The sequence below is a fragment of the Aethalodelphis obliquidens genome, unplaced genomic scaffold (genome assembly GCF_003676395.1).
Source record: "Aethalodelphis obliquidens isolate GAN/ISIS:26980383/991018 unplaced genomic scaffold, ASM367639v1 scaffold21, whole genome shotgun sequence".
NCBI lineage: Eukaryota > Metazoa > Chordata > Mammalia > Artiodactyla > Delphinidae > Aethalodelphis > Aethalodelphis obliquidens.
Window position 1 is genome coordinate 25,800,155 of NW_020837965.1, and position 23,762 is coordinate 25,823,916.

General features: G+C 49.2%; 1 protein-coding gene and 1 long non-coding RNA gene across 3 annotated transcripts in view; one reads left to right on the forward strand and one right to left on the reverse strand.

Moving 5' to 3' along the window:
* Positions 1 to 23,762, forward strand: part of TECPR2 (tectonin beta-propeller repeat containing 2) — a 95,863-nt gene that overhangs the window by 64,496 nt on the left and 7,605 nt on the right. Inside the window, exons 17-18 of one of the 2 annotated variants that reach the window (XM_027120619.1) lie at positions 2,874 to 3,022; positions 3,312 to 5,316. In XM_027120619.1, the coding sequence (XP_026976420.1) occupies positions 2,874 to 3,022; positions 3,312 to 3,329 (167 nt within the window). In that variant the 3' untranslated portion in view covers positions 3,330 to 5,316. Of the gene's footprint in view, positions 1 to 2,873; positions 3,023 to 3,311; positions 5,317 to 23,762 lie in introns of those variants that run through there. The other variant, XM_027120618.1, reaches the window with a different exon arrangement.
* LOC113627679 (uncharacterized) lies at positions 503 to 19,374 on the reverse strand. The gene is made up of 3 exons (XR_003435651.1): positions 19,348 to 19,374; positions 18,770 to 18,772; positions 503 to 2,372 (listed from the first exon to the last, which is right to left on the reverse strand). It is a non-coding gene; the product is annotated as an uncharacterized LOC113627679 (long non-coding RNA).

The following is a 23,762-nucleotide window of genomic DNA, read 5'->3' on the forward strand; positions in this document are numbered from 1 at the left end:
TGTGGTAGTGGTTCCCAGGTGGTGGCTTACTGACCCCCTGCGGTGCTCTGTGGCTCTGCCCCTCTGGTCACTGTGGCAGGAGACAGCCGAAAGGCAAGGCCCTCTTGCCAGCTCTTTTAGGGTTCAGTTCAGAAGTGACAGATCCCTTCTGCCCACAGCCCATCGTCCAGAACCAGTGATAGGGCCCCGCTTAACTCCAAGGGACACTGACGAGCCAAGGGGTGCTGGGGGGGCCAGTGTTCTCTGCCACCTGCCCTGACCTCATACACCTGCACCCAGGCAGCCTGGGAGACCCTCTGTGAAGTAGGAGACTACGGAAAAGCCCTCGATTAAACGTTTTCTTCTTTGACCTGTCTCTTCAATTCAGAATAAGCTGATTTATACACTGAAGTGTATATTCTAGCAACCTTTTATGTTTGTTTTAAAAGAACGCTTGCCTTGTAATATGAACTCCGTGTTTCACTGGTGGTGGTGTTATTCGCTGCTAATTCTGAGATGCTGACCCAGTGTGTTTTTGTCACCATGTAACTCTCTTCACGTGAGCAGCTACCACCTGTAGTTCCTGTTAGGGCAGGTTGACGACTCCAACATAAAATTATTTTTAATTAGCATTTTAAAATTAGAATTTGTTTCTCGGCCGTTTCTGGAATTTACTGCTGAAAGTCCTTTATTTGGATCGCTACAAATCTTTTCATGGGTAATGTTAGAGCTCTAGGATGTCTATTTTAACTCCCCGGTAAGACATTCTATAAAAGATTTTAAAAATACAGCTAATTTCAGTATAAGAGAAATCATCATCTTCAGGAAATGTACAAAGGGATACTAAGAATTTTTTCAGTAGTAGTGGGTTGATACTTTTAAGCTAAACACATGTGACGAGATTGCCCCATAGCAGGATCCGTGCCTGTACGTTTTGGTGTAGACACATGGGCTGTCATCTGATACCGGTGACAACTGTGTGAGGTGGCCAAGAGCAGCACTGCCAGTGAATGTAGCCGCACCGCCTTTTTCCCCTGCTTTACAGTCAAAATGAGTCATCCTCTAACTTAGTCATCAGAAGACAAACCGTTCACCTTGAAAAAACAGGCAAAAGACTTGACAGATGCTTCACAAAAGAAGGTATACAGATGCCCTCCATAAGCACATTAAAAGATTCTCAGCATCACTAGTTACCAGGGAAATGCAAATAAAACCATGATGCCACTTTACACCTGCTAGAATGGCTGACAGAGGTGCCATAAGTGGATGCTGGTGAGGGTGTGAGCCACCAGCACACACCGCTGGTGGGCGTGTAAAATGGGAAGGCTGGTGGTCTCTTTCCACGTTAAACAGATATCTACCTATAGCCCAGAGCTCCACTCTTAGGTGTTATTCAAGAAAAACAACACATGTTCACAAAAAAAAGTCTTCTGCAGGAATGATGATAGCGGCTTTACTCCTAATAGCAAAAAGTGGAAATGGCCCAAATGCCCATCAGCAGGATACACCAGTAACTGTGGCGTTTACATGCAGTGGACTCATACTCAGCAGTAAAAAGGAGTGACTGGATGAATGTCATGAACAGAACATCACGCTGAGTGAAAGAAGCCAGGCCCAGGGAGTGCGTACCTGTGATTCTGTTTCTACAGTCATCTAGACCAGACTGAACAGATACATGGCGATAGAAGGCAGAAGAGTGGCTGCCTTGGGGCAGAGGGGCAGAACTTTCTTGAGGAAGGGGCTTGAGGGAACTTTCTGGGGCAATGAAAACATTCCATAACTTGATAAGCCATGGGTTACCCAGGCATGTTCATCTGTCAAAAGCGAGGGAACTGACCGTGTAAGATCTGTGTGTTCACGGGATGTGGGGCCCTGGAGGTCAGAGGTGGCTGGCGGGGAGGGTCAGGCAGGCCTGGGTTCAAGCTGCGGCCTGCCCTTTGCCTCCCGGCTTCTCCACGTTCTTTTCCGGGGTCTGCGTCCTGACGGCCTCACACATGAGCTGGGGCGGCAAGAGCCGTGCATCACTGTCGCGCAGGTCAGTAACTATGGGCTGTTGCTCTTTCTGCCAGATAAACTATTAATCAAGTTTCTCTTTGAAGACTCCTCCCATTTCCTTTCCTCTTAAAATTGGTTTAATAAACAAGGAGAAATGTAAAAAGAAAAAATGAAGATCCTGGGAGGCTTAGTTAGTTAATTTTAATTCTAATTAGGATCAAGATTACCTGAAAGAGGGACTTCCCTGGTGGTCCAGGGGTAAAGAATCCGCCTGCCACTGCAGGGGACACGGGTTTGATCCCTGGTTGGGGAACTAAGATCCCACATGCCGCGGGGCAACTAAGCCCGCGTGCCACAACTATTGATCTCTCGCGCCTCAGCGAGAGACCCCTCGTGCCCTGGAGCCTGCACGCCACAGCCAAAGAGAAAACCCACACGCTGCAACTAGAGAGAAGCCCACGCACCACAATGAAGATACCGCGTGTTGCCACTAAGATCCTACGCAGCCCAAAAAAAAAAAGATTACCTGAAAGATGAATTCCCTTGCCCCAGATCCAGAATTTGCTGGTAATAGTCACATATCTGATGAAGCTAATGACGGGGCCCACACTGAGATATTAATTGCCGGGCTTGGTGGCTCAGGGCACTGTCCGGATGGCATCTTGATTATTTTGCCCGTGGTGTGCAAGGGCTGCTCTGTGGCGCGGGGCAGGTGCCGGGGCAGCCAGAGGCGTTGGTGACTCCCGTGCACTGTAATGTTCTCAAGCAACAGAGTTCACCTGCAAAGGCAGCATCATCTCTTTCTTTGAAGTATAAAATCAAAGTTCATAGATTAAATGAAACGTGAGTCATCTTACAAGAGTAATTAACGTGTGTACTTTTTCTCTGTTTGTCTATAGGAGCTGTAAAACTGATGAGCCTGGCATGTGGAAATCAGCACGTCTGGGCCTGTGATTCCAGGGGTGGAGTTTACTTCCGCGTGGGTACCCAGCCTCTGAATCCCAGTCTGATGCTTCCAGCCTGGATAACGATTGAACCGCCTGTCCAGGTAAGCAAAAGTTAACTGATACCAACTTGCTCGTCAGTAAGCTGCTCGGGTGCTGGTGTTGGGGAGAGGACCGTGCCTGCTAGGGTGGCCTCCCAGCAACTGGGGGAGGAGGGGCGTGTCAGGGAGCCTGGGGACTAAGGTGTGCCCCAGGTCAACACACGCTCATTCACTGGCATCCCACACCCGGAATTTGATATTTGTGAAGTTTAGGGCTGAACAGATTAACAATTATCTGAGCCAATGCTGCTTTTTTTCTTTCTCAAAGTGTTTCGTTTCTAACTTTTTACAGAATGAACATTATTTTTGAAAACATCAAACAATATCCAAAAGTATAGAGAAGAAAGTAAAAGTCATTTTAAAACCTTGTCATAGAGATAATGTATTATTATTTTGTGAGTGCCTTTCCTGGTTTGTTGAAGAAATTCTTCTCCTCGTGCGCCCCGTCCCCTCCCCCAACCCCGGCCATATTTCAGTTTACCATGTATCCTAAATGTTTTTCCTTTTCTTTTGACTGTTCCACCACTCGAATCAGAAGCGGGAGTGTGATTTTAGTGTACTATTTAGTTACCCTTAAATACCTGATGGGCCTGGTTGCTATGTTAAATATATTTCTGCTAAAATTTATAAATCGGGGGCTGTGATTTAGTGAGAGTTATTTGCTCTAACTGTTGCTAGTCCCCACTTTGTGACTTTGTTGGGGAAAAAAATGAAGTTACCATATGCAGAGGTGGCAGTGTGGCAGGAGTGGTTAGTCCTTGAACAAAAAGTGCTCAGCGGGGACAAGAAGGAAATCAGGTGTTTGGGTGAATGCCTGTGTTCATGACTGTCTACATTTTGGGCATCATGAACCCTCAGGGATGGGGCAGCTGAGGTCAGGGTGCAGGGCTGGTCATGAGGACCACCAGTCCTGCCCACGGGACATGGGGCCTGTGCTGGGAGACCCTACAGTTGGGCAGGAGTCCGGTCCCGAGTTCTTTGAGGTCACTGGTCAGCGCTCATGGCCACGGGGAGGCTGGCTGCACGTGGATCCTCCTCCTCACAGGGTCCTGCGAAGAGCGAGTAGAGTCGCGTCTGTGAGTTAGAAAGCGCTGTGCAGACGCCCGCTCCGCATTCGTCTGCAAACGGCGGTGCGCTGACAGCCACGGTCAGGCGACGGGGGCAGGCGTTGTCGCGGGCACTGTGGGCTCTGCTGGTGCGCAGCGAGGGTGAAGGCAAGCCGACCTCTAGCTGGTTTCATTGCTCATGTGAAGCCCCCTCAGACGAGGCACCCTCTTGTTGCCTGCTCCCGTGGTATGGCGCTGTCAACCTCGGACGGCTTTATGTTATTTCTTAAAGAGTTGTAATTCACCATTTTACAGCAATACAACTCAGTGGTTTTTAGTGTATTCAAAAAGTTGTGCAACCGTCACTGCTATCCAATTCTAGAACTTCTTCACCACCCCGAAAAGAAGCCCCTACCCATTGGTAGACACTCCCTTTTCTTCCGGAACCCCTGTCTCCTCAGCCCCTGGCAGCCACTAATCTACTTTGTGTTTCTGTGCACTTGCCTATTCTGGATTTTCCTTTTTCATATAAATGGAATCATATAATATGTGGCCTTTTCATCCGCCATCTTTCACTTGGCTTCATGTTTTCAAAGTTCATCCATGTTGTAACGTGTGTCAGTACTTTATTCCTTTTTATGACTCAATAATATTCCATTGCATGCATAGACCACATTTTGCTTATCCATTCATCAGTTGATTGACATTTGGGTTGTTCCTACCTTTTGGCTACTATGAAAAATGCTGCTGTGAACATTCGTGTACAAGACTATGTGGACATGCGTTTTCAATTCTGCTGGGTGTATAACTTTAAGTGGAATTGTGGGGTCATGTGGTGATCGTATGTTTAACTTCTTAAGGAACCGCCAGACACTGTTTGCCACAGTGGCTGCACCATTCTACATTCTACCAGCAATGTATGAGGATTCCAATTTCTCTACATCCTCACTGCAAAATTTCTCTTGCCCAGTTTTTAAATTCTAGCCACCTTAATAGTTGTAAAATAGTATCTCATTGTGGGCTTCTTTTAAAAAACAGGGTAAAAAAGTTTATTGAAACAGGAAAAATTAATTTTTATATTGTGTGGGTTACTGAATGTTCTGATTTGTATTAGAACAGACCTGTAGAGAAAGGAAAGCTGATCTGATCCAACTTGGCACTTTTTGTTACAATTCATTTGGTTTTTATGGTTTGTTTGTTTTTTTAAGATTTTTTTGATGTGGACCATTTTTGAAGTCTTTATTGAATTTGTTACAATACTGCTTCTGTTTTATGTTTTGGTTTTTTGGCCACAAGGGATGTGGGATCTTAGGTCCCTGACCAGGGCTCGAACCCGCGTCCACTGCATTGGAAGGAGAATTCTTAACCATTGGACCGCCAGGGAAGTCCCTCAATAGGGTTTTTAAAAATTTAGATATAATTGACGTATGGCATTGTATTAGTTTCACATGTACAACATAATGATTCAGTATTTGTATATCTTGCAAAATAATCACCACAATAAGTCTAGTAAACATCTGTCGTAGTTACGAATTTTTTTTTCCTGTGATGAGAACTTGGACGATCTACTCTCTTAGCAGCTTTCAAATATGCAATACAGTATTAACTATAGTCACCATACTGTACATTACATCCCCATGTCCTTGTGATTTTGATTTGCATTTCCCTAATGACCATCTTTGCATGTGCTTACTGGTCATTTGTATATCTTATTTGGAGAACTAAAATATTCACATACTTTGCTCATTTTGTAATTGGATTGTCTTTTTATCATTGAGTTGTAAGACTTCTTTATATATTCTGGATACTAGACCCTTTTAAGAATTATGATTTACAAATGTTTTCTCCCATTCTCTGGATTGTCTTTTCACTTTCTTTATGGTGTCCTTTGATGCACAAAAGTTTTTTATTTTGATGAAGTCCATTTTATCTACATTTTCCTTTAGTTGTTTATGCTTTTGGTGTCACATCAAGGACTGCATGAAACTGCGAATTCCTCTTCCTTTCAACATTTAGATTCTAGAATAACCTCTAGGAAGCAAAGCTAAAACTGGGGGAAGAAAGCTTTACTTGCAGTACTCTATTGACTGTGGTGATCTACAGCTTTGCCCAGGAAAATGGCCAAAATAGAACAAATTCACATGAAAGGGCCTCAAAGCTGTGCTTTGAATAAAGTAGTGATTGCTAAATAGGCTGTTAAACATTAACTATTTCAGGTAGTTCCAGTAAATGAGACCACATTTTCTTATTCAGTAGCTTCAGTGCGCTGTAGAAGAAATGCACTTGGCCGTGGAATTTGTAGATAGAGAGTTGGTTCCTGTGGGGACAAAAAACAGGCCTTACATTTGCACAGGCCCTTTGCTGCACTTTTCCAAGCCCTGCTGAGGACCAAGGCCTGGGCCAGCCACTGTCTGCTGGAGCTGCGATGGAACGCTGTGTCCAGGCAGCGTGTCACATGCTCGGTGGCCTCACACTCAGTGTTTTAGGACAAAGCCTACCTTTAAATTGAATTTCAAATTAACCTTAAAGTTGCAGAGGGTCCTGAGAAGACTAGTTCAGTGGCGGGGTGAGAGTGGGGTGGGTTGAGGCCTTGTTAAAAGATTTAGAAAGGGGCTTCCCTGGTGGCGCAGTGGTTAAGAATCCGCCTGCCAATGCAGGGGACACGGGCTCGAGCCCTGGTCCGGGAAGATCCCACATGCCGCGGAGCAACTAAGCCCGTGTGTCACAACTACTGAGCCTGTGCTCTAGAACCCGCCAGCCACAACTGCTGAGCCCGTGTGCCACAACTACTGAAGCCTGCACGCCTAGAGCCCGTGCTCTGCAACAAGGGAAGCCACCGCAATGGGAAGCCCACGCACCACAACAAAGAGTAGCTCCTGCTAGCCGCAACTAGAGAAAGCCCATGTGAAGCAACGAAGACCCGACGCAGCCAAAAGTAAATAAATTTATTTTAAAAAAAAGATTTAGAAAATCAGGACAGTTTGGTTGAATTCAAGTATCAGAATGTAAATGGGGTTTCCATGTTTTGATCATAATCGACTTCTTTTTTTTAAAATTTATTTATTAATTGTTTTTGGCTGCTTCAGGTCTTCGTCGCTATGCACGGGCTTTCTCTAGTTGCGGCGAGTGGGGGGCTACTCTTCGTTGCAGTGCGCAGGTTTCTCATTGCGGTGGCTTCTCTTGTTGAGGAGCGCGGGCTTCAGTAGTTGTGGCGCATGGGCTTAGTTGCTCTGCGGCATGTGGGATCTTCCCGGACCAGGGCTCGAACCCGTGTCTGCTGTATTGGCAGGTGGATTCTTCACCACTGCGCCGCCAGGGAAGTCCTCGACCTCTTTCTAGTTTGTTTTATTTCTTCTTGGGCATGCACATCCTGGTCTACAGGTAGGATGTGTGCAGCTGAAGCGGTAACAGATGCTAAAGGGCACAGAGAAGTGAAGTCACAGGGATCTTCTGAAATTAGCAGCGGTTTCTCAATTTCTGTGTCCCTTTCTCTTCTCTGGTAAAACATCCCTCCTGTAGGAGTTTTGGGGTGAAGTTTTAACAAAGTACTCAAAACGAATGACTCAGTTTTCAGACTTGCCAACATTTGGAAGGATTTGGAGAAAATATTTATAGTTATGTTTAGCATCTTTGCTTTGGAGTTTGCTGCTTCAGTGGGAGACTTTTCTGTCCATAGTAGAGGTGGGTGTGAAGCGAGCACAGTTGATGCTGTGATTTCGCTGCACTGGGGGCACTGTATGCCCGAGGGGAAGAGGCTCGTCCAGCTAGCCCCACCCGCACTGGTCCCACCTCTTCCTTCAGAGGACCCTCTCTGCCCTCCCTCTGCCCCCTCCGCCTCCAGAGCAGCCCCTGCTCTTCCCTAGCCCGCCCAGTGTCCTGGCCTCCCCTGTGGGAGCCTCCAGCTGACTCTTCCTGTGTGGACTGGCCCATCTGGTCTCCGTGGTCGTTTACTCTGCCTGGATTATAGCTTTTCCTGGAAAAGAGAGAAACTAGGAAAACTAAGACTAATATGACTGGTAAGTGGCCAAACGAGCACTTAAAAACTTACTTTAAACTCAGCTGCTTTGGGTATTTTTAGCTATATGAACAGAAAAACCCCAAAATAAATATGCAAACATGGTAACAGGTAATCCCATGAGAATGCCGTGCTCGCAGATGCTGCCAGCGGGCACAGAACTTGATGCTGCTTTACACGTCCAGATCTTTAGAGAAGTTCACAGCTAGCGTCAGGAAGGCTTGCGTTGGAGAGGCGTTAGGGTTAGAGCAGTCCCCCACCCCTGCTGGGCCTTCCACTGACTTGTCTTGGGGCACCGGGAGCGCACGGGGCGCAGGGAGAGTGGCTCTCACTCTCTGCTCCCGTCCAGGGCGGCTCTGGGCAACACTGGATGCTGCTCATACTTCCTCCGCAGCTGGCATAGGTCACAAACAGAGGGGATGGGGATGGCAGAAGGAGCGGGGCACCCACACCCCAAAGCCCAGCTCTGCAGGTCCAACCAGCTGCCTGCTTCTAAGAATTTTGGGGTGTTCTGAAGACTCGTGTTCCCTCCTGACATAAAAGTACAAGACCTTGGGGGTAATTAAACCAGATTCCTCTCACTGCATTTGGGGCACCACGGGTTAAATCCCTCCTCACATCCCAGTGAGCGAGATACCACACGGAGACACGACACGGCATCCTGGGACAGGGAGCTCAGAGCTCCGCGTGCCAAACATGAGACACAGTTGCATCTGACAGTACCGGTCTTTTAATAAGAGAAAGAGAGCAGCGTTGCTAGTTACATGCTTAGTGTCTAGGAGGTCCCTGCTCCTGAGGATGCTGCCAGGGGTTCATGCTGAGGCCCAAGTTGAGTTCTGCAGGATGCGTGCAGCGTGGGCAGCGACATCCCCTGAACTGTGCTTCCCAGAGGAGGTTTTCTTCCCATGGAGAATAAAAATGTCAGTTACCAAGTATGTCTGATGATTCTGTTTTTGTTTAAAAAAAAATAAAATTATGTGCGGGACTTCCGTGGTGGTCCAATGGTTAAGAATCTGCCTTCCAGTGCAGGGGACGTGGGTTTGATCCCTGGTCAGGGAACTAAGATCCCACATGCCGTGGGGCAACTGGGCCTGTGTGCCACAACTATGGAGCCTGCAGGCCACAACTAGAGAGCCCGTGTGCTGCAACTACAGAGCCCACGTGCTCTGGATCCTGCATGCTGCAACAAAGAGCCTATGCTCCACAGCAGAAGATCCCATGGGCCGCAAGTAAGACCCAACACAGCCAAAAATAAGTAAATAAATATTTTTTAAAAATTGTGTGTACATTGAAAAAAATCTATAAAGATATACAGCAAAATGATAGTAGTGGTTATAGCTGTGTGGTGCTGTTGTGCCTGATTGCTTTTCTTCCTTTAATTCACTTCTATTTTGTGAATATCTTGCAATGAACTTATATTACTTATGGAGTAAGTTCATAACTGAATAATCTAATAAGAATCAGTCTTGGGAAATAATCAGAAATGTTCCCAAAGCTCTTTGTTTTGATGCTGTTTATGACAGTGGAAGCTTGACTGTGTGCAGTGCAGACAGCGAGGCTGCATAGGGCAGTAAGGCAGGGGTGGCACCCGCCCTTGTGAAGAGTCTGCTTAGCAGATTATTACAATGACAGTTATTATAATAATTACGGATGGGGGCTTCCCTGGCGGTCCAGGGGTTAAGACTTGGTGCTTTCATTGCCGAGGGCCCGGATTCAGTCCCTGGTTGGGGAGCTAAGATCCTGCAAGCCACGCAGAGCAGCCAAAAAATAAATAAATAAAATGCATAGGCAGGGCATTATAACAGTTGTTATGGCTTTATCCTTTATGTTCTAGAAGCTGGGGAAAGATTGCACGCGGTAGGTAGAAAAATGGGAGCCGTAAAAAAGACCCAAATCAAACTTTCAGGGATAAAAATTGTAAAATCCCTGAGAGGCAAATCCCTGGGTGATGAGCGGCAGTGCAGACATCGCAGGAGAAAAGATTGGTGAGCTCGAAGACACAGTGATTAAAAGCTTCCAAACTGAAACAGAGAGAAAAGAGACTGGAAACAAAATGCAGGGCATGAGTGAGCACAGGACAGCTTCACGTGGCCTAATAGAAGTATAGTCAGAGTTCCAAAGGAGAAGAAAGAGGGGGAGGTGACAGGAAAAATCCTTGAGGAAATATGGCTGAAAATAATCCAAACTTGATGAAATTATTATGTTGAGTGAAGAAGTCAGGTGGAAAAATAATACATATTATAATGATTAATTTACATGACATTTAGAGAATGCTGACTCATCTGTAGTTCCAGAGAGCAGTGGTTGCTTGGGGACCTGTGAGGGCAGCAGGATTGGAAGGGGTTATGAAGGAGGGGTGCGGGGTGGTGTCAGCAGTGTAGGCATATGGCAACAGGGATCAAATTGTACCCCTTTTTCCTTTTTGGCTGTGCCACGCGGTTTATAGGATCTTAGTTCCCCAACCAGGGATTGAACCCAGGTCCCAGCAGTGAAAATGCGGAGTCCTAACCACTGGACCGCCAGGGAGTTCCCACAAATCATACGCTTTAAATGTGTGCGTTTTATTATATGTGAGTCACACCCCTGCAGAGCTGTTTAAAATGTATCAGACAGTAAAAAATTGTAAAGGAATGCGAGAGTGCGCGGGGCTGTGCTGGGCGCTGCCGGGGAGCAGGGGTGAGGGAGGCCGCCCCTGGAGGGAGATGAAAGCTCGGTGACCAAAGGCAGAGGGGGCAGTAGGTCTGGGTAGCAGCCAGGAAGGAGACCCAGGTCACCAAGGGTTGCCAGCTCTGGCTCCTGTGGACGATGTAGTCCTTGAACTGGGCCTGGCAGACCCAGTGGGCACTTCCAGTGACCAGCAGATAATTCATTTGGCCCAGTGTTTCTGAGTAGGGAAAAGTGCTGCTCCGTGGTGCTTTGGGCAGGACAGTTCGTTGTTGGGGTCCATTCTTGGGGACCATCCTCAGCCTGGTGAGACATCAGTTTCTTGTGCCTCTCGGCTCTAAATCCTAGTCGTACCCAGCAAGACCCTCTGGGAGGGTAGGATGCAGGAAGGGCATCGTGTGACAGGAGACTCAAGAGGTCCTCGGGCTCAGGTTCTGGGGGAGTTGGCCCTTGGCCTGGAGAGTTTGCCGTTGACCCCAGGGGCAGTGGGCGTCCCCGACGGCTGGGACCCGACAGGCTCTAGGCGAGGAAGGCCTGCAGTGAGCCGTGAAACTCTTCGGCCTGGCTCCCTGAATCCAGAGTGCACATCTGTGAGACGCAGGGCTGGGGTGGCAGGTGAGTGGGGACCCTGACGCCGAATGTTTGGGGCACAGGAAGCCAGTGTGTGTTGGGGTCCAGGCCTTCTCTCGGTGACGAGACTGGCTGCCCTCGTTGTGCCTGCCAGCTCTGTTGCTGATGCATCAGGTCTCGCTGACATGGCGGGAGGGTGTGGCGGCATTTCCCCCTCAGCAGCAGGGGACACAGCGGCCCCTGGGGCTCTGTCAGCCAGGACCTTCAGTGTCAGAGTCTGCTATTTGAAGTCAAAAGAACCTGAACTGGGCTTCCCTGGTGGCGCAGTGGTTGAGAGTCCGCCTGCTGATGCAGGGGACGCGGGTTCGTGCCCCGGTCCGGGAGGATCCCACATGCCGCGGAGCAGCTGGACCCGTGAGCCATGGCCGCTGGGCCTGCGCGTCCAGAGCCTGTGCTCCGCAACAGGAGAGGCCACAACAACAGTGAGAGGCCTGCGTACCGCAAAAAAAAAAAAAAGAACCTGAACTAAAAGTTATTTTTTTCCATATGAGACCAAATGACCTTGGGCACGTTGTCCAAACTCACTGGCCCTTCATCTCCTGACCAGTAAAGTGAAGAATCACATCCACCTGGGGACCGGCTGAGGTACTTGCTGAGAATGTCCAGGCCGGGGTCCCTCCCCTGGAGATCAGGTCAGCGGGATGGGGCTCAGGCATCTTGGTTGGTTGGTTCTTATTTTTATCAGAGTCACACACGTAACTATACAGGCTACACGTCAGCTGGTTCTACAGGTGTGCTACAGGAAACGCGTCTACCCGCCCGTCATCCCCCGTCTAGAGAACTCCTTTCTTTTGGCGTCATCTCCCTGAGTAACTTCATAGGGAGCTGCGTCTCTGTCCTTCTAGCTCTAGAGGTTTTCGGTTGACTCCTGCTGGAAGGGAAGGGTGCCTGTCCCCCCAGCCATGCGCCCGTCTCCCTGCTTCCATCCTCGGGAGCTGCGGTGCTGTGATGGGGCGCACACCCTTCAGAGCTGAGCCGGGCAGTAAACTGCACTCCGTTTGCTTGTCCACACGACTCTCTGTTTTCCCTGGGCTTGATCGTAGTCTTTTTTCCCATCTGGTTTTCTGTGTTTTACACATTCAACCCCAGGCTCTCCCTGCCAGCTGTGTCCGTTTCCCTTCCGTACACTTGGGCGTGTGGGCTCCATCCCATTCTTGTGGGCTCCATCCCATTCTTGGAGTCATCTGTCCTGGATGCTCTGGCCGGCCCTCTGGCCTGATCACTCTGTCCTCCTGGGCCCCCTTTGCCTTGCTCGTGCTTTGGATCCCTTCTCTCCTGGATCCTGTGTCTTCCTCTTTCTGTCTCTTTTTTTTTGGTGGAGTTTATCCTCCGGTCGGTTCCTGAGAAGGGTCTGTAGAGGTAACTTTTGGACGCGTTGTGTGTCTGAAAGTCTTTGCCCACGTTTATCCGTGACCTTGTATGAGTATAGCAGTCTAGGTTGGAAATAGACTTCCTTTAGAATTTTAAGGTCTTCTTCCGTCATCTCCTGGTGTCCAGTATTGCTGTTGAGAAGTTTGAAGCCATTCTGATACCTGATCCTTGATATTTGACCTGCTTTTTCTCTCTGGAAGTTTGTAAGATCTGTTTGTTCCCAGCGTTCTGAGAGCAGAGAGTGATATGTGCCTGGGGGAGCCTGTTTTATCCTTCGTGCCAGGAGCCCTTTCAGCCTGGAGCTCACGGTGTTTGTTCTGGGATGTGTCCTGTTCCCATGCTGGCAGTCACCTTCTGGCCTCTGCCCCTCGCATTTCTGTGTCCTCTTTCTGGGCGTCCTGCTTTCGTACTGTGGACTTCCTAAAGTGGCCTCTACTTTTCTTACCTTTTCTCTATTTTCTTTATGTTTTTATCTTTCTTCTTTATCCTGCAACCCCTCTATTGGGTTATTTCTATAAAAATATACACACACACACATACATACACACACACACACAAACATACACTTTTTTTTTTTTTTGGACCACACTGTGAGGCTTGTGGGATCTTAGTTCCCTGACCAGGGTTGAACCCAGGCCCTCGGGAGTGAGAGCATGGAGTCCTAATCACTGGACCGCCAGGGAATTCCTCTGTGATTATATTTTAAATTTCTGGACACTCCTTTTGCTGTTTCACAGTGGTCGAGTCTTCTCTTGCCCTCAAGGACGTTTTTGAAGTTTCTTCCCATGCGTGGTCTCCGTGTCCCTTGAGTTGCCTGCTTTCTGTCTCTCCGCTGTCTTCTCCACGCAGGGGCTTTCTGTAGACGTCGGTGACCTTGGTGTAAGCGGGGGGCCCACAAGCCTGGCTGGGGCCCCTGAGCGTGCATGAGACGTGCTGGCTGCGGTCTCTGCGCGGCGATCGGGCTGTGTGGTTTGCTGGGGGGGGGGGTCCCTGCTCTCAGCTGCTGAGTCCTTTCCTGCTCATTCTCCACTTTCCAGCCTCCAAAATTGTGTGGCAGTTTTCTCCTCTTGTCATTATCCTTGTGAGATCTGAACTTAAACAACAACAAAAAAACCTCTTCCACTCTCGCTGTAGTGTTGTTTCTTTCAGAAGGGACTGCAAGGATAGATGCGTGTGTTCCTTCTGTTGTGATTGCCCAGGAGGCTGTGGACTTTTCAAAGCTCTGCAGGTGATTCGGACACACACCCAGTGCTGAGAGCCATGGTGTAGGTCCTCCCTTCCAACTCCGCACTCGTGGTGGTAGGGCTCCTCGGAGGATGCCCCCTCCCTCCTGTCCATTTTCCTTTAATCCTCTGAGCATCTCTGAGTGGTGTCGAGGTATCGGTGGAGCTCTCTGTTACACACTGAGTCGCTGACGAACACAGTGGTGCTGCCTGCAGGTGAGGGAGAAGACCTCCAGAAATGGAGTCTAACGCTGTTGGACGGAGCGGCCCCACTCTGAGGGCAGGTGGTCTCTGCCGCTTCTTTACTCTTCTCCCCACGTCGCCATTCTTCCCATGGCTCCATTTGAACACCTGTTGTTTTGAGCTTTCATCCCTCCAAGCCCTGCTCCTGAGAAGCATTAGCCTTCCCTGGGGTATTTGTCCCTAAACCTTTCTTCTCATTCCGGAAGGCTGGGACCCCCAGTCCAGGGCCGCCAGGGTACGGATGGCCCTCCCCAGCCCTGCAGCAGTCCGCTCACCAGTCTCTAACACCCGATGACCCAGAGATTAAAACAAACACCCAGGGATCTGTCCCAGCTGACAGGTGTGTGCTAGTACCAGGAAGGGTCTGCGTGCGGTCCCAGGGGAGCAAACCATAGGGTCACCTCCAGGGACCTTTCCCTTCTGGGCTGTGCTGCTCTGGACGGCCAGCCCCAGGCTGCCTGGGCAGCAGCCGGTGAACAGGGCCCCAGCACCAGGCATTCAGTTGAGCAGCTGAATGTGAGAAGCTCTTGGAGGCACCTGCACCCTGGGATAGAGTTTCTGCAGACCTCGTATCACAGCAACGCTGGAGCCCTGCTGCTGACCACGGGCACAGTCATCCGGGCTGGGGTCCACTCCCCAGTGGTGAACAGAAAGAGTGATCACGGCCGACCTCACCAGCCCCTGCTCAGGAAGAACGGAACGTAACAGCTGCCCAGAAAACCTGTTTCTGAGTGTTTTTCTTTAGCACATCCCCCTGCAATTAGCAGATGCTGTGTCTTGCTGGATTCAGACCAGATGCAGGGGCCAAGGAGACTGCAGGAGCCGGCGCAGGAATCCCCAGGGGGGAGGTCCTCTGGCTTTGCAGTCGGCCAGCTAGAGGAAGAAAGAAGCAGAGGAACTTTGCTCCCATCCAGAGCCTGGCATCTGGTGGCCTCGCTCAGCTGGGTCAGCAGTTTTAGCAGTGCAACTCATTCTCCAGATAAAATCCTATACTTCAGCCAAACGTGTTCCACCAGTACTGGCAGAGCTGCCCCCGTGCACCTGCCCTGGGTGCCTGCCACAGGGGTCCAAGGCAGCTCGCAGAGCGGGGCTCGCAGGTCTCGGGGGAGACCACTGGGCGGCACAGCAGGCCCAGGGCAGCCAGAACTGCCATGTCCCAGACTCAGAGCGTGAAAACCTGGTAGGGGAGCCTCGCAGGTCACCTGCTCATCCTCCAGCTGAGGACACAGAGCCCGAGGAGGAGGGGGTGTGCCCCGGGTCACGTGCTGAGTTGAAGGCCAGAGTGTCTGAGAGCCTGCTGGTACTTTAAATACAGGCTGTTAACACTGGTATCCAGGTTTGAAGCTTTTGTGAAATGAGAAGGAATAGACCAGAGGCAGCACAAGGATCCCCTACAGGAGAAAACGCGGAAGAACTAAAATGACCCGACAGACCTCAGAAAGTGCAACAACTCTGGGGCCATGTGCCCAGGGACAGCCTGAGGGCTTCCCTACAGCGGCCTCGGGGTGCTCGGTCCAGACCCCAAATCCTCAAGGAAAGGCAAAGTTCACCGTGTGTCACAAATGTTAGGTGGATTCAAGGTTCATTAGGACAGAGGGAGGGCACACTTGGAGGGGAAGGAAGTGGGACTGGCCACCGTGAGGGGTTAGGGTTTCTCTCCAGAAGGCGTCTTTTGTGGTGTGGTCTGTGCTGCTCTGCAGGCTCTCCGATTCATCCGCCTTGGTGTTCCTGAAACGTTCCTGCTGCATTTTATCCAAGGCCACATAAAGTCCACACCAGAAGGATGTGTCTAGATAAACAGTACCTTTGGTTGCAAAGGTTTCCATTTTTTTCTTTTCTCCTGGATTTATTCACATTCTGGCTGAGGGAGGGGTGTGTGTGTGTGTGTGTGTGTGTGTGTGTGTGTGTGTGTGTGTGTGTTTCTTGGGACAAAGGCTCAGTCTGCTACAAGTCTGGAGAACTCTGGTCTGAGCCCCAGAGCCATGGGCAGCACCCTCACTTCTCAGCCTTAGTTTTGTCAGTTTTCTCACCCAGGATATGAAGGGGTTGGGCTTAGCCGGTCTCCTGCATCCTTTCCAGCCCCAAATCGGTTTTGGTGAGACCTTGATTCAGAAAAGCCAGAGCTTTTTAGTAAGAGGCTGTGTTTTCTTTTGAGCTGGAGTTGCTTGTGCTGCCTTCCCTCTCCTCACGTGGGGTTCCTGAGCCTTGCTGCCCCCCGATATGCCAGTTGCATGAGGGTTTCTTGAGCAGAGGCTCTGTGAGACCAGGCACGCTTGGAGCTCTGCGGGCTGTGAAAATGGAAAAGCGTGACGGATTCCGAGTCTGCCCAGCCCCTAGGGGAGTGGGGTATGGGGGGCACACTGGGGAAGGCCTGGTGGGATGAGCCTGGATGGGGCCCCTTTGGGCTGGGAGATGGGGCAGGGGGTCCTTCAGGAGGCCAGCGAAGCAGGCAGTTTGTGAGCAGGGAGGGTTTTCGCAGCAGTCTTGCAAAGGGGAATCCAGAGGTGGGGTGCAAAGTCCTGTTTGCTTAGAGCCAAAGCCCAGCGCGGTTGGGCCTGGCCAACCGTGAGGCCAGAAAGGGGGTGCTGCTGGGAGAGGGTGCAGGGCTGTGGGGGGGTGGGGGTTACCCTGCAGGTAGCAGGGACCGTGGCCAACAGTGCAAGACAGTTAGATGCCCAGTGCAGACTATCCTGCAGCCCCAGGTAGGATGGAGACCAGTTCGGAGGCCCCTGAAGCAACTGAGGCCACACACCACAGGGGCCAAGCTTGCAGTCTCACGAAATTGGGTAGAAAACCAATGTTAGTGAAAATAGCTGAGGGAGGGCTGGACAACTTCTGGGTTGCACACTTCTGCCTGCCTCAGCTGCCACCAGCGGAGGGCAGGTGACCGGTGACCAGAGCCATCAGCTGTATCTCTCCATTGTCTGTGATTACCAGAGTCATTTATCCTATGAGTGTGTGGTCTTTTTTTTTTTTTATTGGAGTATAGTTGATTTACAAATGCTGTGTTAGTTTCTTCTGTACAGCAAAGTGAATCAGTTATACATATACATATATCCACTCTTTTTTAGATTCTGTTCCCATACAGGCCATTAGAGAGCACTGAGTAGAGTTCCCTGGGCTATACAGTAGGTTCTTATTAGTTATCTATTTTATATATAGTAGTGTGTATATGTCAATCCCAATCTCCCAATTTATCTCTCCCCCCCATCCCCTGGTAACCACAGGTTTGTTTTCTACATCTGTGACTCTATTTCTGTTTTGTAATTAAGTTCATGTGCATCCTTTTTTTAGATTCCACATATAAGCGATATCATATGATATTTGTCTTTCTGTGTCTGACATACTTCACTCAGTATGACAATCTCTAGTACATACTTCACTCAGTATGACAATCACTCAGTACAGCAACAATCTCATGTTGCTGCAAATGACATTATTTTGTTCTTTTTTATGGCCGAGTAACATTCCATTGTATATATGCACCACATCTTTATCCATTCCTCTGTCAATGGACATTTAGGTTGCTTCCCATGTCCTGGCTATTATAAATAGTGCTGCAGTGAACACCGGGGTGCATGCATCCTTTCAAATTATGGTTTTCTCCAGATATGCCTAGGAGTGGGATTGCTGGGTCATATGGTAGTTCTGCTTTTAGTTTTCTGAGGAAACTCCATACTGTTCTCCATAGTGGCTGCACCAATTTACATTCCCACCAACAGTGCAAGAGGCTTCCCTTTTCTCCACACCCTCTCCAGCATTTATTGTTTGTAGACTTTTTGATGATGGCCATTCTGACCGGTGTGAGGTGATACCTCATTGTCGTTTTGATTTGCATTTCTCTAATAATTAGTGATTTTGAGCATCTTTTCATGTGCTTTTTGGCCATCTGTATGTGTGGTCTTCAGAGTGTGTGGTCTTACCACAACTAACTTAGTGACTGTAGTCCGAATTCTTGGGGGAATATACGAGACGAGAAGCTTGGAGTCAGAGTTAACAAGTACTGTATGTAACTCGAAAACAAGCTTGTCTTGATTCCAGGAAACACGGAACCTGCCACATTTCCAGCTCACGTTATCTAAACTCAGCTGTATTTTTGCTGCATCTGGCAGCTAAGATGAATCCCTTAACCTGAGAACGGTCACTCTGGGCCCCCAGGCCGGTGTGCACAGCAGCAGAACCTTTGGAGTCCCAGTTTGGGAACAGTCCATCACGTGAAAACTTCACCCCTTAACTTCAACATCATGTCTAGTCAAGATCTCAGTTTATAAATTGTGGAGAGTCTCTCAGTTAATGGGAGAGAGTAATGGTATATCCTGTAACACTGGTGTTACTTGTTCATAGTAATGAGTAACTGAGTGCTTATCTTTTGAGAACATGGGGTGTTTATAGTCACGAACAGCCCCTTTGATTTGTAAATATCAAAGCAGGTTGGTGGCTGTGATCTGGGTGCTTCCAGAAAGGGGGTGTGGCTCCCTCCCCATCACCCGCACTGCAGCTTATCTTTAAAGGACACTTAAAAATAAGCAGGAATAGGCACACACCCACACACACTCACACACTTGCACACGTGTACACACACACACACACACACACACACATACACATACTGTCTACAGACTTTGGAAGCACACCAAGATTATACATAATTTTTTTAGCATTTCCAAATGATGTTAAATCTTAAATTCCTTATTTATTCCATTTTACAAATTGCATCCTTCTTTCTTTTTTTCATTTTTATGAAGTTTTGAATATGAATAAACCAAAATTCTAGGCTGCCTGCTTCTTTTTCTCATTGAGATTTTTATTGTGAAAACTGCAGATTCACTTGCATTTGTGGGAAATAATAGAAACCCTGTGTACCTTTTACCCAGTCTCCCCCAGTGATGACATCTTGCAAAACAATAGTACATTGTCACAACCAAGCCTGTCTACTTTTTGTTTTTTAAAAAATTGTGGTAGGGGCTTCCCTGGTGGCGCAGTGGTTAAGAATCCACCTGCCAACGCAGGGGACACGGGTTCAAGCCCTGGTCCGGGAAGATCCCACATGCCGTGGAGCAACTAAGCCCGTGTACCACAACTACTGAGCCTGCGCTCTAGAGCCTGCGAGCCACAACTACTGAGCCCGCATGCCACAACTACTGAGCCCACATGCCACAACTACTGAGCCCACGCACCTAGAGCCCGTGCTCCGCAATAAGAGAAGCCACCGCAGTGAGAAGCCTGCACACCACAACAAAGAGTAGTCCCCGCTTGCGGCAACTAGAGAAAGTCCAGCACAGCAACGAAGACCCAACGCAGCCAAAAATAAATAAGTAAATAAATTTATTTAAAAGAAAAAAAAATTGTGGTAAAATACGCACACATAAAATTTACCATCAGTGGCACTCAGTGCATTCACAGCGTTGTGAACCTGTGAACCTTTTATCACTGTGTGATTGCAGAGCAGTTTCATCATCCCAGAAGGAAGCCCTGCACCCAGTAGCGTCCCTCTCCGTTCCTCCCTCCCCGCAACCCCTGGCAACCACTAATCTGCCTTCTCTCTGTATGGATTTTTCTCTCCTGGATGTTTCATATAAGTGGAGTCATACAATATGTGGTCTTTTGTGATTGGCTTCGTTCACTGAGCATCATTTTTTTAAAAACTATTTATTTATTTATTGGCTGCGTCGGGTCTTAGTTGCAGCACGTGGGATCTTTCGTTGGCTCTCTAGTTGAGAGGCGTGGGCTTAGTTGCCTCACGGCATGTGGGATCTTAGTTCCCCAACCGGGCATTGAACCGGCGTCCCCTGTATTGCAAGACATTCTTAACCACTAGACCACCAGGGAAGCCCTGAGCATCATGTTTTTGAGGTTCATCCATGTTGTATCAGTATCAGTACTTCATTCCTTTTTTTTTTTCTTTTTTGCGGTACGCGGGCCTCTCAGTGCTGTGGCCTCTCCCATTGCGGAGCACAGGCTCCGGACGCGCAGGCTCAGCGGCCATGGCTCACGGACCCAGCCGCTCCGCGGCATGTGGGACCTTCCCGGACCGGGGCACGAACCCATGTCCCCTGCATCGGCAGGCGGACTCTCAACCACTGCGCCACCAGGAAGCCCTCTTCATTCCTTTTTATTGCTGAATGCTATTCCATTGTATGGATAAGACCACATTTTGTTTACCCACTCATCAGTTGGTGGACATGTGGATTGTTTCCACTTTTTGGCTATTGTTAAGAGTGTTGTCATGAACATTCGTGTAGCTTCTGTTTGGACATCTGTTCCAATTCCTTAGGTATATATCTAGGAGTGGAATTTCTGGGTCGTATGGTAATTCTATGTTTAACCTTGGAGGAACTGCCGAACTGTTTTCCACAACAGCTGCACCATTTGACGTCCCCAGCAGCATATGTGAGAATTCCTGTTTCTCCATATCCTTACCAATACTTGTTTCCCATTTTCTTTTTTTAGCCATCCTAGTGGGTGTGAAATGATGCCTCACTGTGGTTTTCATTTATATTTCCCTAATGACTAATGACATTGAACATCTTTCCATATGTTTGTTGGCCATGTGTACGTCTTCAGAGAAATGTCCATTCAAGTCCTTTGACCTTTTTAAAGTTCAGTTGTCTTTTTGTTATTGGATTTTATTTTATTTTTGTTGTTGTTTTTGTTGGATTTTTAAAGAGTTTTTAATTCTGGATACTAGACCTTTATCAGATATATGATTTGGAGATATTCTCTCCTATTCTATGGGTTTTTTCACTTTCTTTATGGTGTCCTTTGATGTACAAAAGTTTTTAATTTTGATGAGGTCCAATTTATCTTTTTTGTTATTGGTGCCATATCTAAGAAACCATTGCCAGATTTAGCTCTTACATTTATTTATTATTTATTTATTTATTTATTGGCTGTGTTTTTGTTTTTCGTTGCTGCGCGTGAGCTTTCTCTAGTTGTGGCGAGCGGGAGCTATTCTTCGTTGCGGTGCGTGGACTTCTCATTGTGGTGGCTTCTCTTGTTGCAGAGCATGGACTCTAGGTACTTGGGCTTCAGTAGTTGTGGCATGTGGGCTCAGTAGTTGTGCCTTGTGGTCTCTAGAGTGCAGGCTCGGTAGTCGTGGCACACAGGCTTAGTTGCTCTGCGGCATGTCGATCTTCCCGGACCAGGGCTTGAACCCGTGTCCCCTGCGTTGGCAGGCAGATTCTTAACCACTGTGCCACCAGGGAAGCCCTTACATTTATTTTTGATCCATTTCAGGTTAATTTTATATACCATGTGAGTTAAGGGTCCAGCCTCATTCCCTTATGTGTGTGCTGTCCAGTTTTCCTAGCACCATTTGTTGAAGACTACTCTTTTCTCATTGAATGATCTTGGCAACCTTGTCAAAAATTACTTGGCTGTATAGATTTATTTCTGAACTCTCAGTTCTATCCCACTGATTTATATGTCTATCCTTATGTCAGCATCACACTGTTTGGTTACTGTAGCTTTATAACAGTTCTGAAATCAGGCAGTGTGAGTCTTCCAACTGTGTTTTTTATTTCAGGATTGTTTTGGCTGTTCGGGGTCCCTTGTAATTCCATACGAATTTTAGGATCAGCTCTTCCATTTCTGTAAGAATACCAGCTGGGATTTTGGTAGGGATTTCATTGAAATCTGTAGATCGCTTTGGGTAGTATTGCCTTGTCTACTTCACAGTGTAGAGCACTGTCTTACAGAAGGGAGCGCACAGAAGGAGGGCTTGTTTAGTCACTTCTGGGCTCCAGCCCCGAAGTCTGATGTGGAAGGTCTGGCCCCAAGCCCAGGAATGTGCCAGTTTAACAAGGTCCCCCACGAGTCCCAGGGACTCCAAGGTTTGAGAACCACTCTGGCCTTACCCACCTTCCCTAGGGAGGGGTCTGGGGTTCAGCAAGAGCGAGTTTCCCAGTTTGAAAATGGCCAGTTCGTGGGCAGGAGCAGTCTTCACAGCTACTTCCTGTTCAGCCCCCTCTTGGCATTTTGGCCCTGCTTGACCTCTGGGAGTAAGGTCATTGGAATGTGTTCCAGTCGACTTTCGTGAAGCAGCATTTCTTGGGCCGAGTTCGGGGTGGCAGAGGGTGGGTGACATTTATGGAATCTCCCTGTCTTTTCCATACTGCCTCTTCTCCCGGAGGCCAGGGTGGTGTGCCTGTCTGACCTGCACTGAGTCCTCGACTCGGCTGGGAGGTCCTCTTGTTCATTGCGTCTTGTTTCTTGCCATCAGACCTCGGATACATTTCCAAACCTCTCTCTGTCTGAGCACCTCTGATCTCAGAGCCCTTGCTGGGATCTGCTGAGGAGACAGACCTTGCAGGTGGCGCCCGGCCCTGCCCTGCCCGCTCCAGCCTCGGCCCTTCAGGCCGCGCTCCCTCCTGTGCATACGCTCTTGCCCCCCGGCACACGCCTCCCTGCCCTTCTCTCCTGGTTCTTTCCTGATCATCCTTCAGTCTCACCTCGCCGACAGCTCCTAGGGCAGCTCTGCCTGACCGCCTGTCTGACCCCAAGTACGTGCTCAGAGCACCACGTTCTTCACCGCTGTAGCTCCCCTTACCTGTGGCAGCCTTACATGTCCTCGTGTGACTGTCTGATTAACGACGTGTCTCTCACCAGACTTGAAAATCCAGGAGTCAAGAAGACTGATCCCCAGCACCCAGCACCATGCCCGGCACGGGGCAGGCGCTCAGCCTAACGCCTGCTGGGTGGTTGGGGCTGGTGGGAGGGCGGTGGAGGCGCGGATGGGCGGGTGCGGTGATGGGTGGGCGGGGTGGGCAGTGACAGGTAGATGGATGATGGCTGAGTGGCGGGCTGGCTGGCTGGCTGGCTGGCGGGGAAGCACCAGTCAGTGAGTTTCCAGAACCTCCTTCCTCTCCACTTTATCAGACAAACACTCCTTGGGACCTGTTGTGTGACTGTCCTTCAGGACACACAGGTGACTGAGACACCTGGAAAAGACACAGAACATCGCCAGGGCTGGGACCCAGTGTCCCAGAGGATGGTGGCAGCGTGTGGGGCTGGCGGGGGCGCCTGACAACTCTTCTGTGCCGCCTCTCCCCTCCCGGGACAAGACCTTCTCTGAGGAAGAAGTCCTCTGCTCCTCTCCCTGCCTCCCACCCCCCAGCGACTCCAGGACTTCACCGGCCCCTCCTCCCCTCCTGGAACCTTAACAGCCCGCCTCCCTGCATCCATCCCTCTCCCACGAGCTGACTTGTTCAGGTAGCGCCCCAGCAGCCTTGTTCTGCCCTGTGGCCTCTTCTCCTCTTAACCCTTAGCAGTCTGGTTCAACTCCACCGCCCCTCTGCAGACTTCCAGGGGCTGCTAATGGGCTCATTTTGTGTTCCTCCTGACCTCTGAGTAACACCTGCTACCACTGCCCAGCCCTTCCCGCCGCTTCTTTATTATCCTGTTAGTTAAAGTGTTTTCAAAGAGCCCCGCCCCCACCTGCCCACCACCACTGGACGCCAGAGTGACCAGTGGGGCATCTCAAATGCCGAGGCCTGGGCCCTCCGGGTGGTTGGCGTGAGCAGCCCGTGCTGAGAATCAGAGTGGGGACAGCG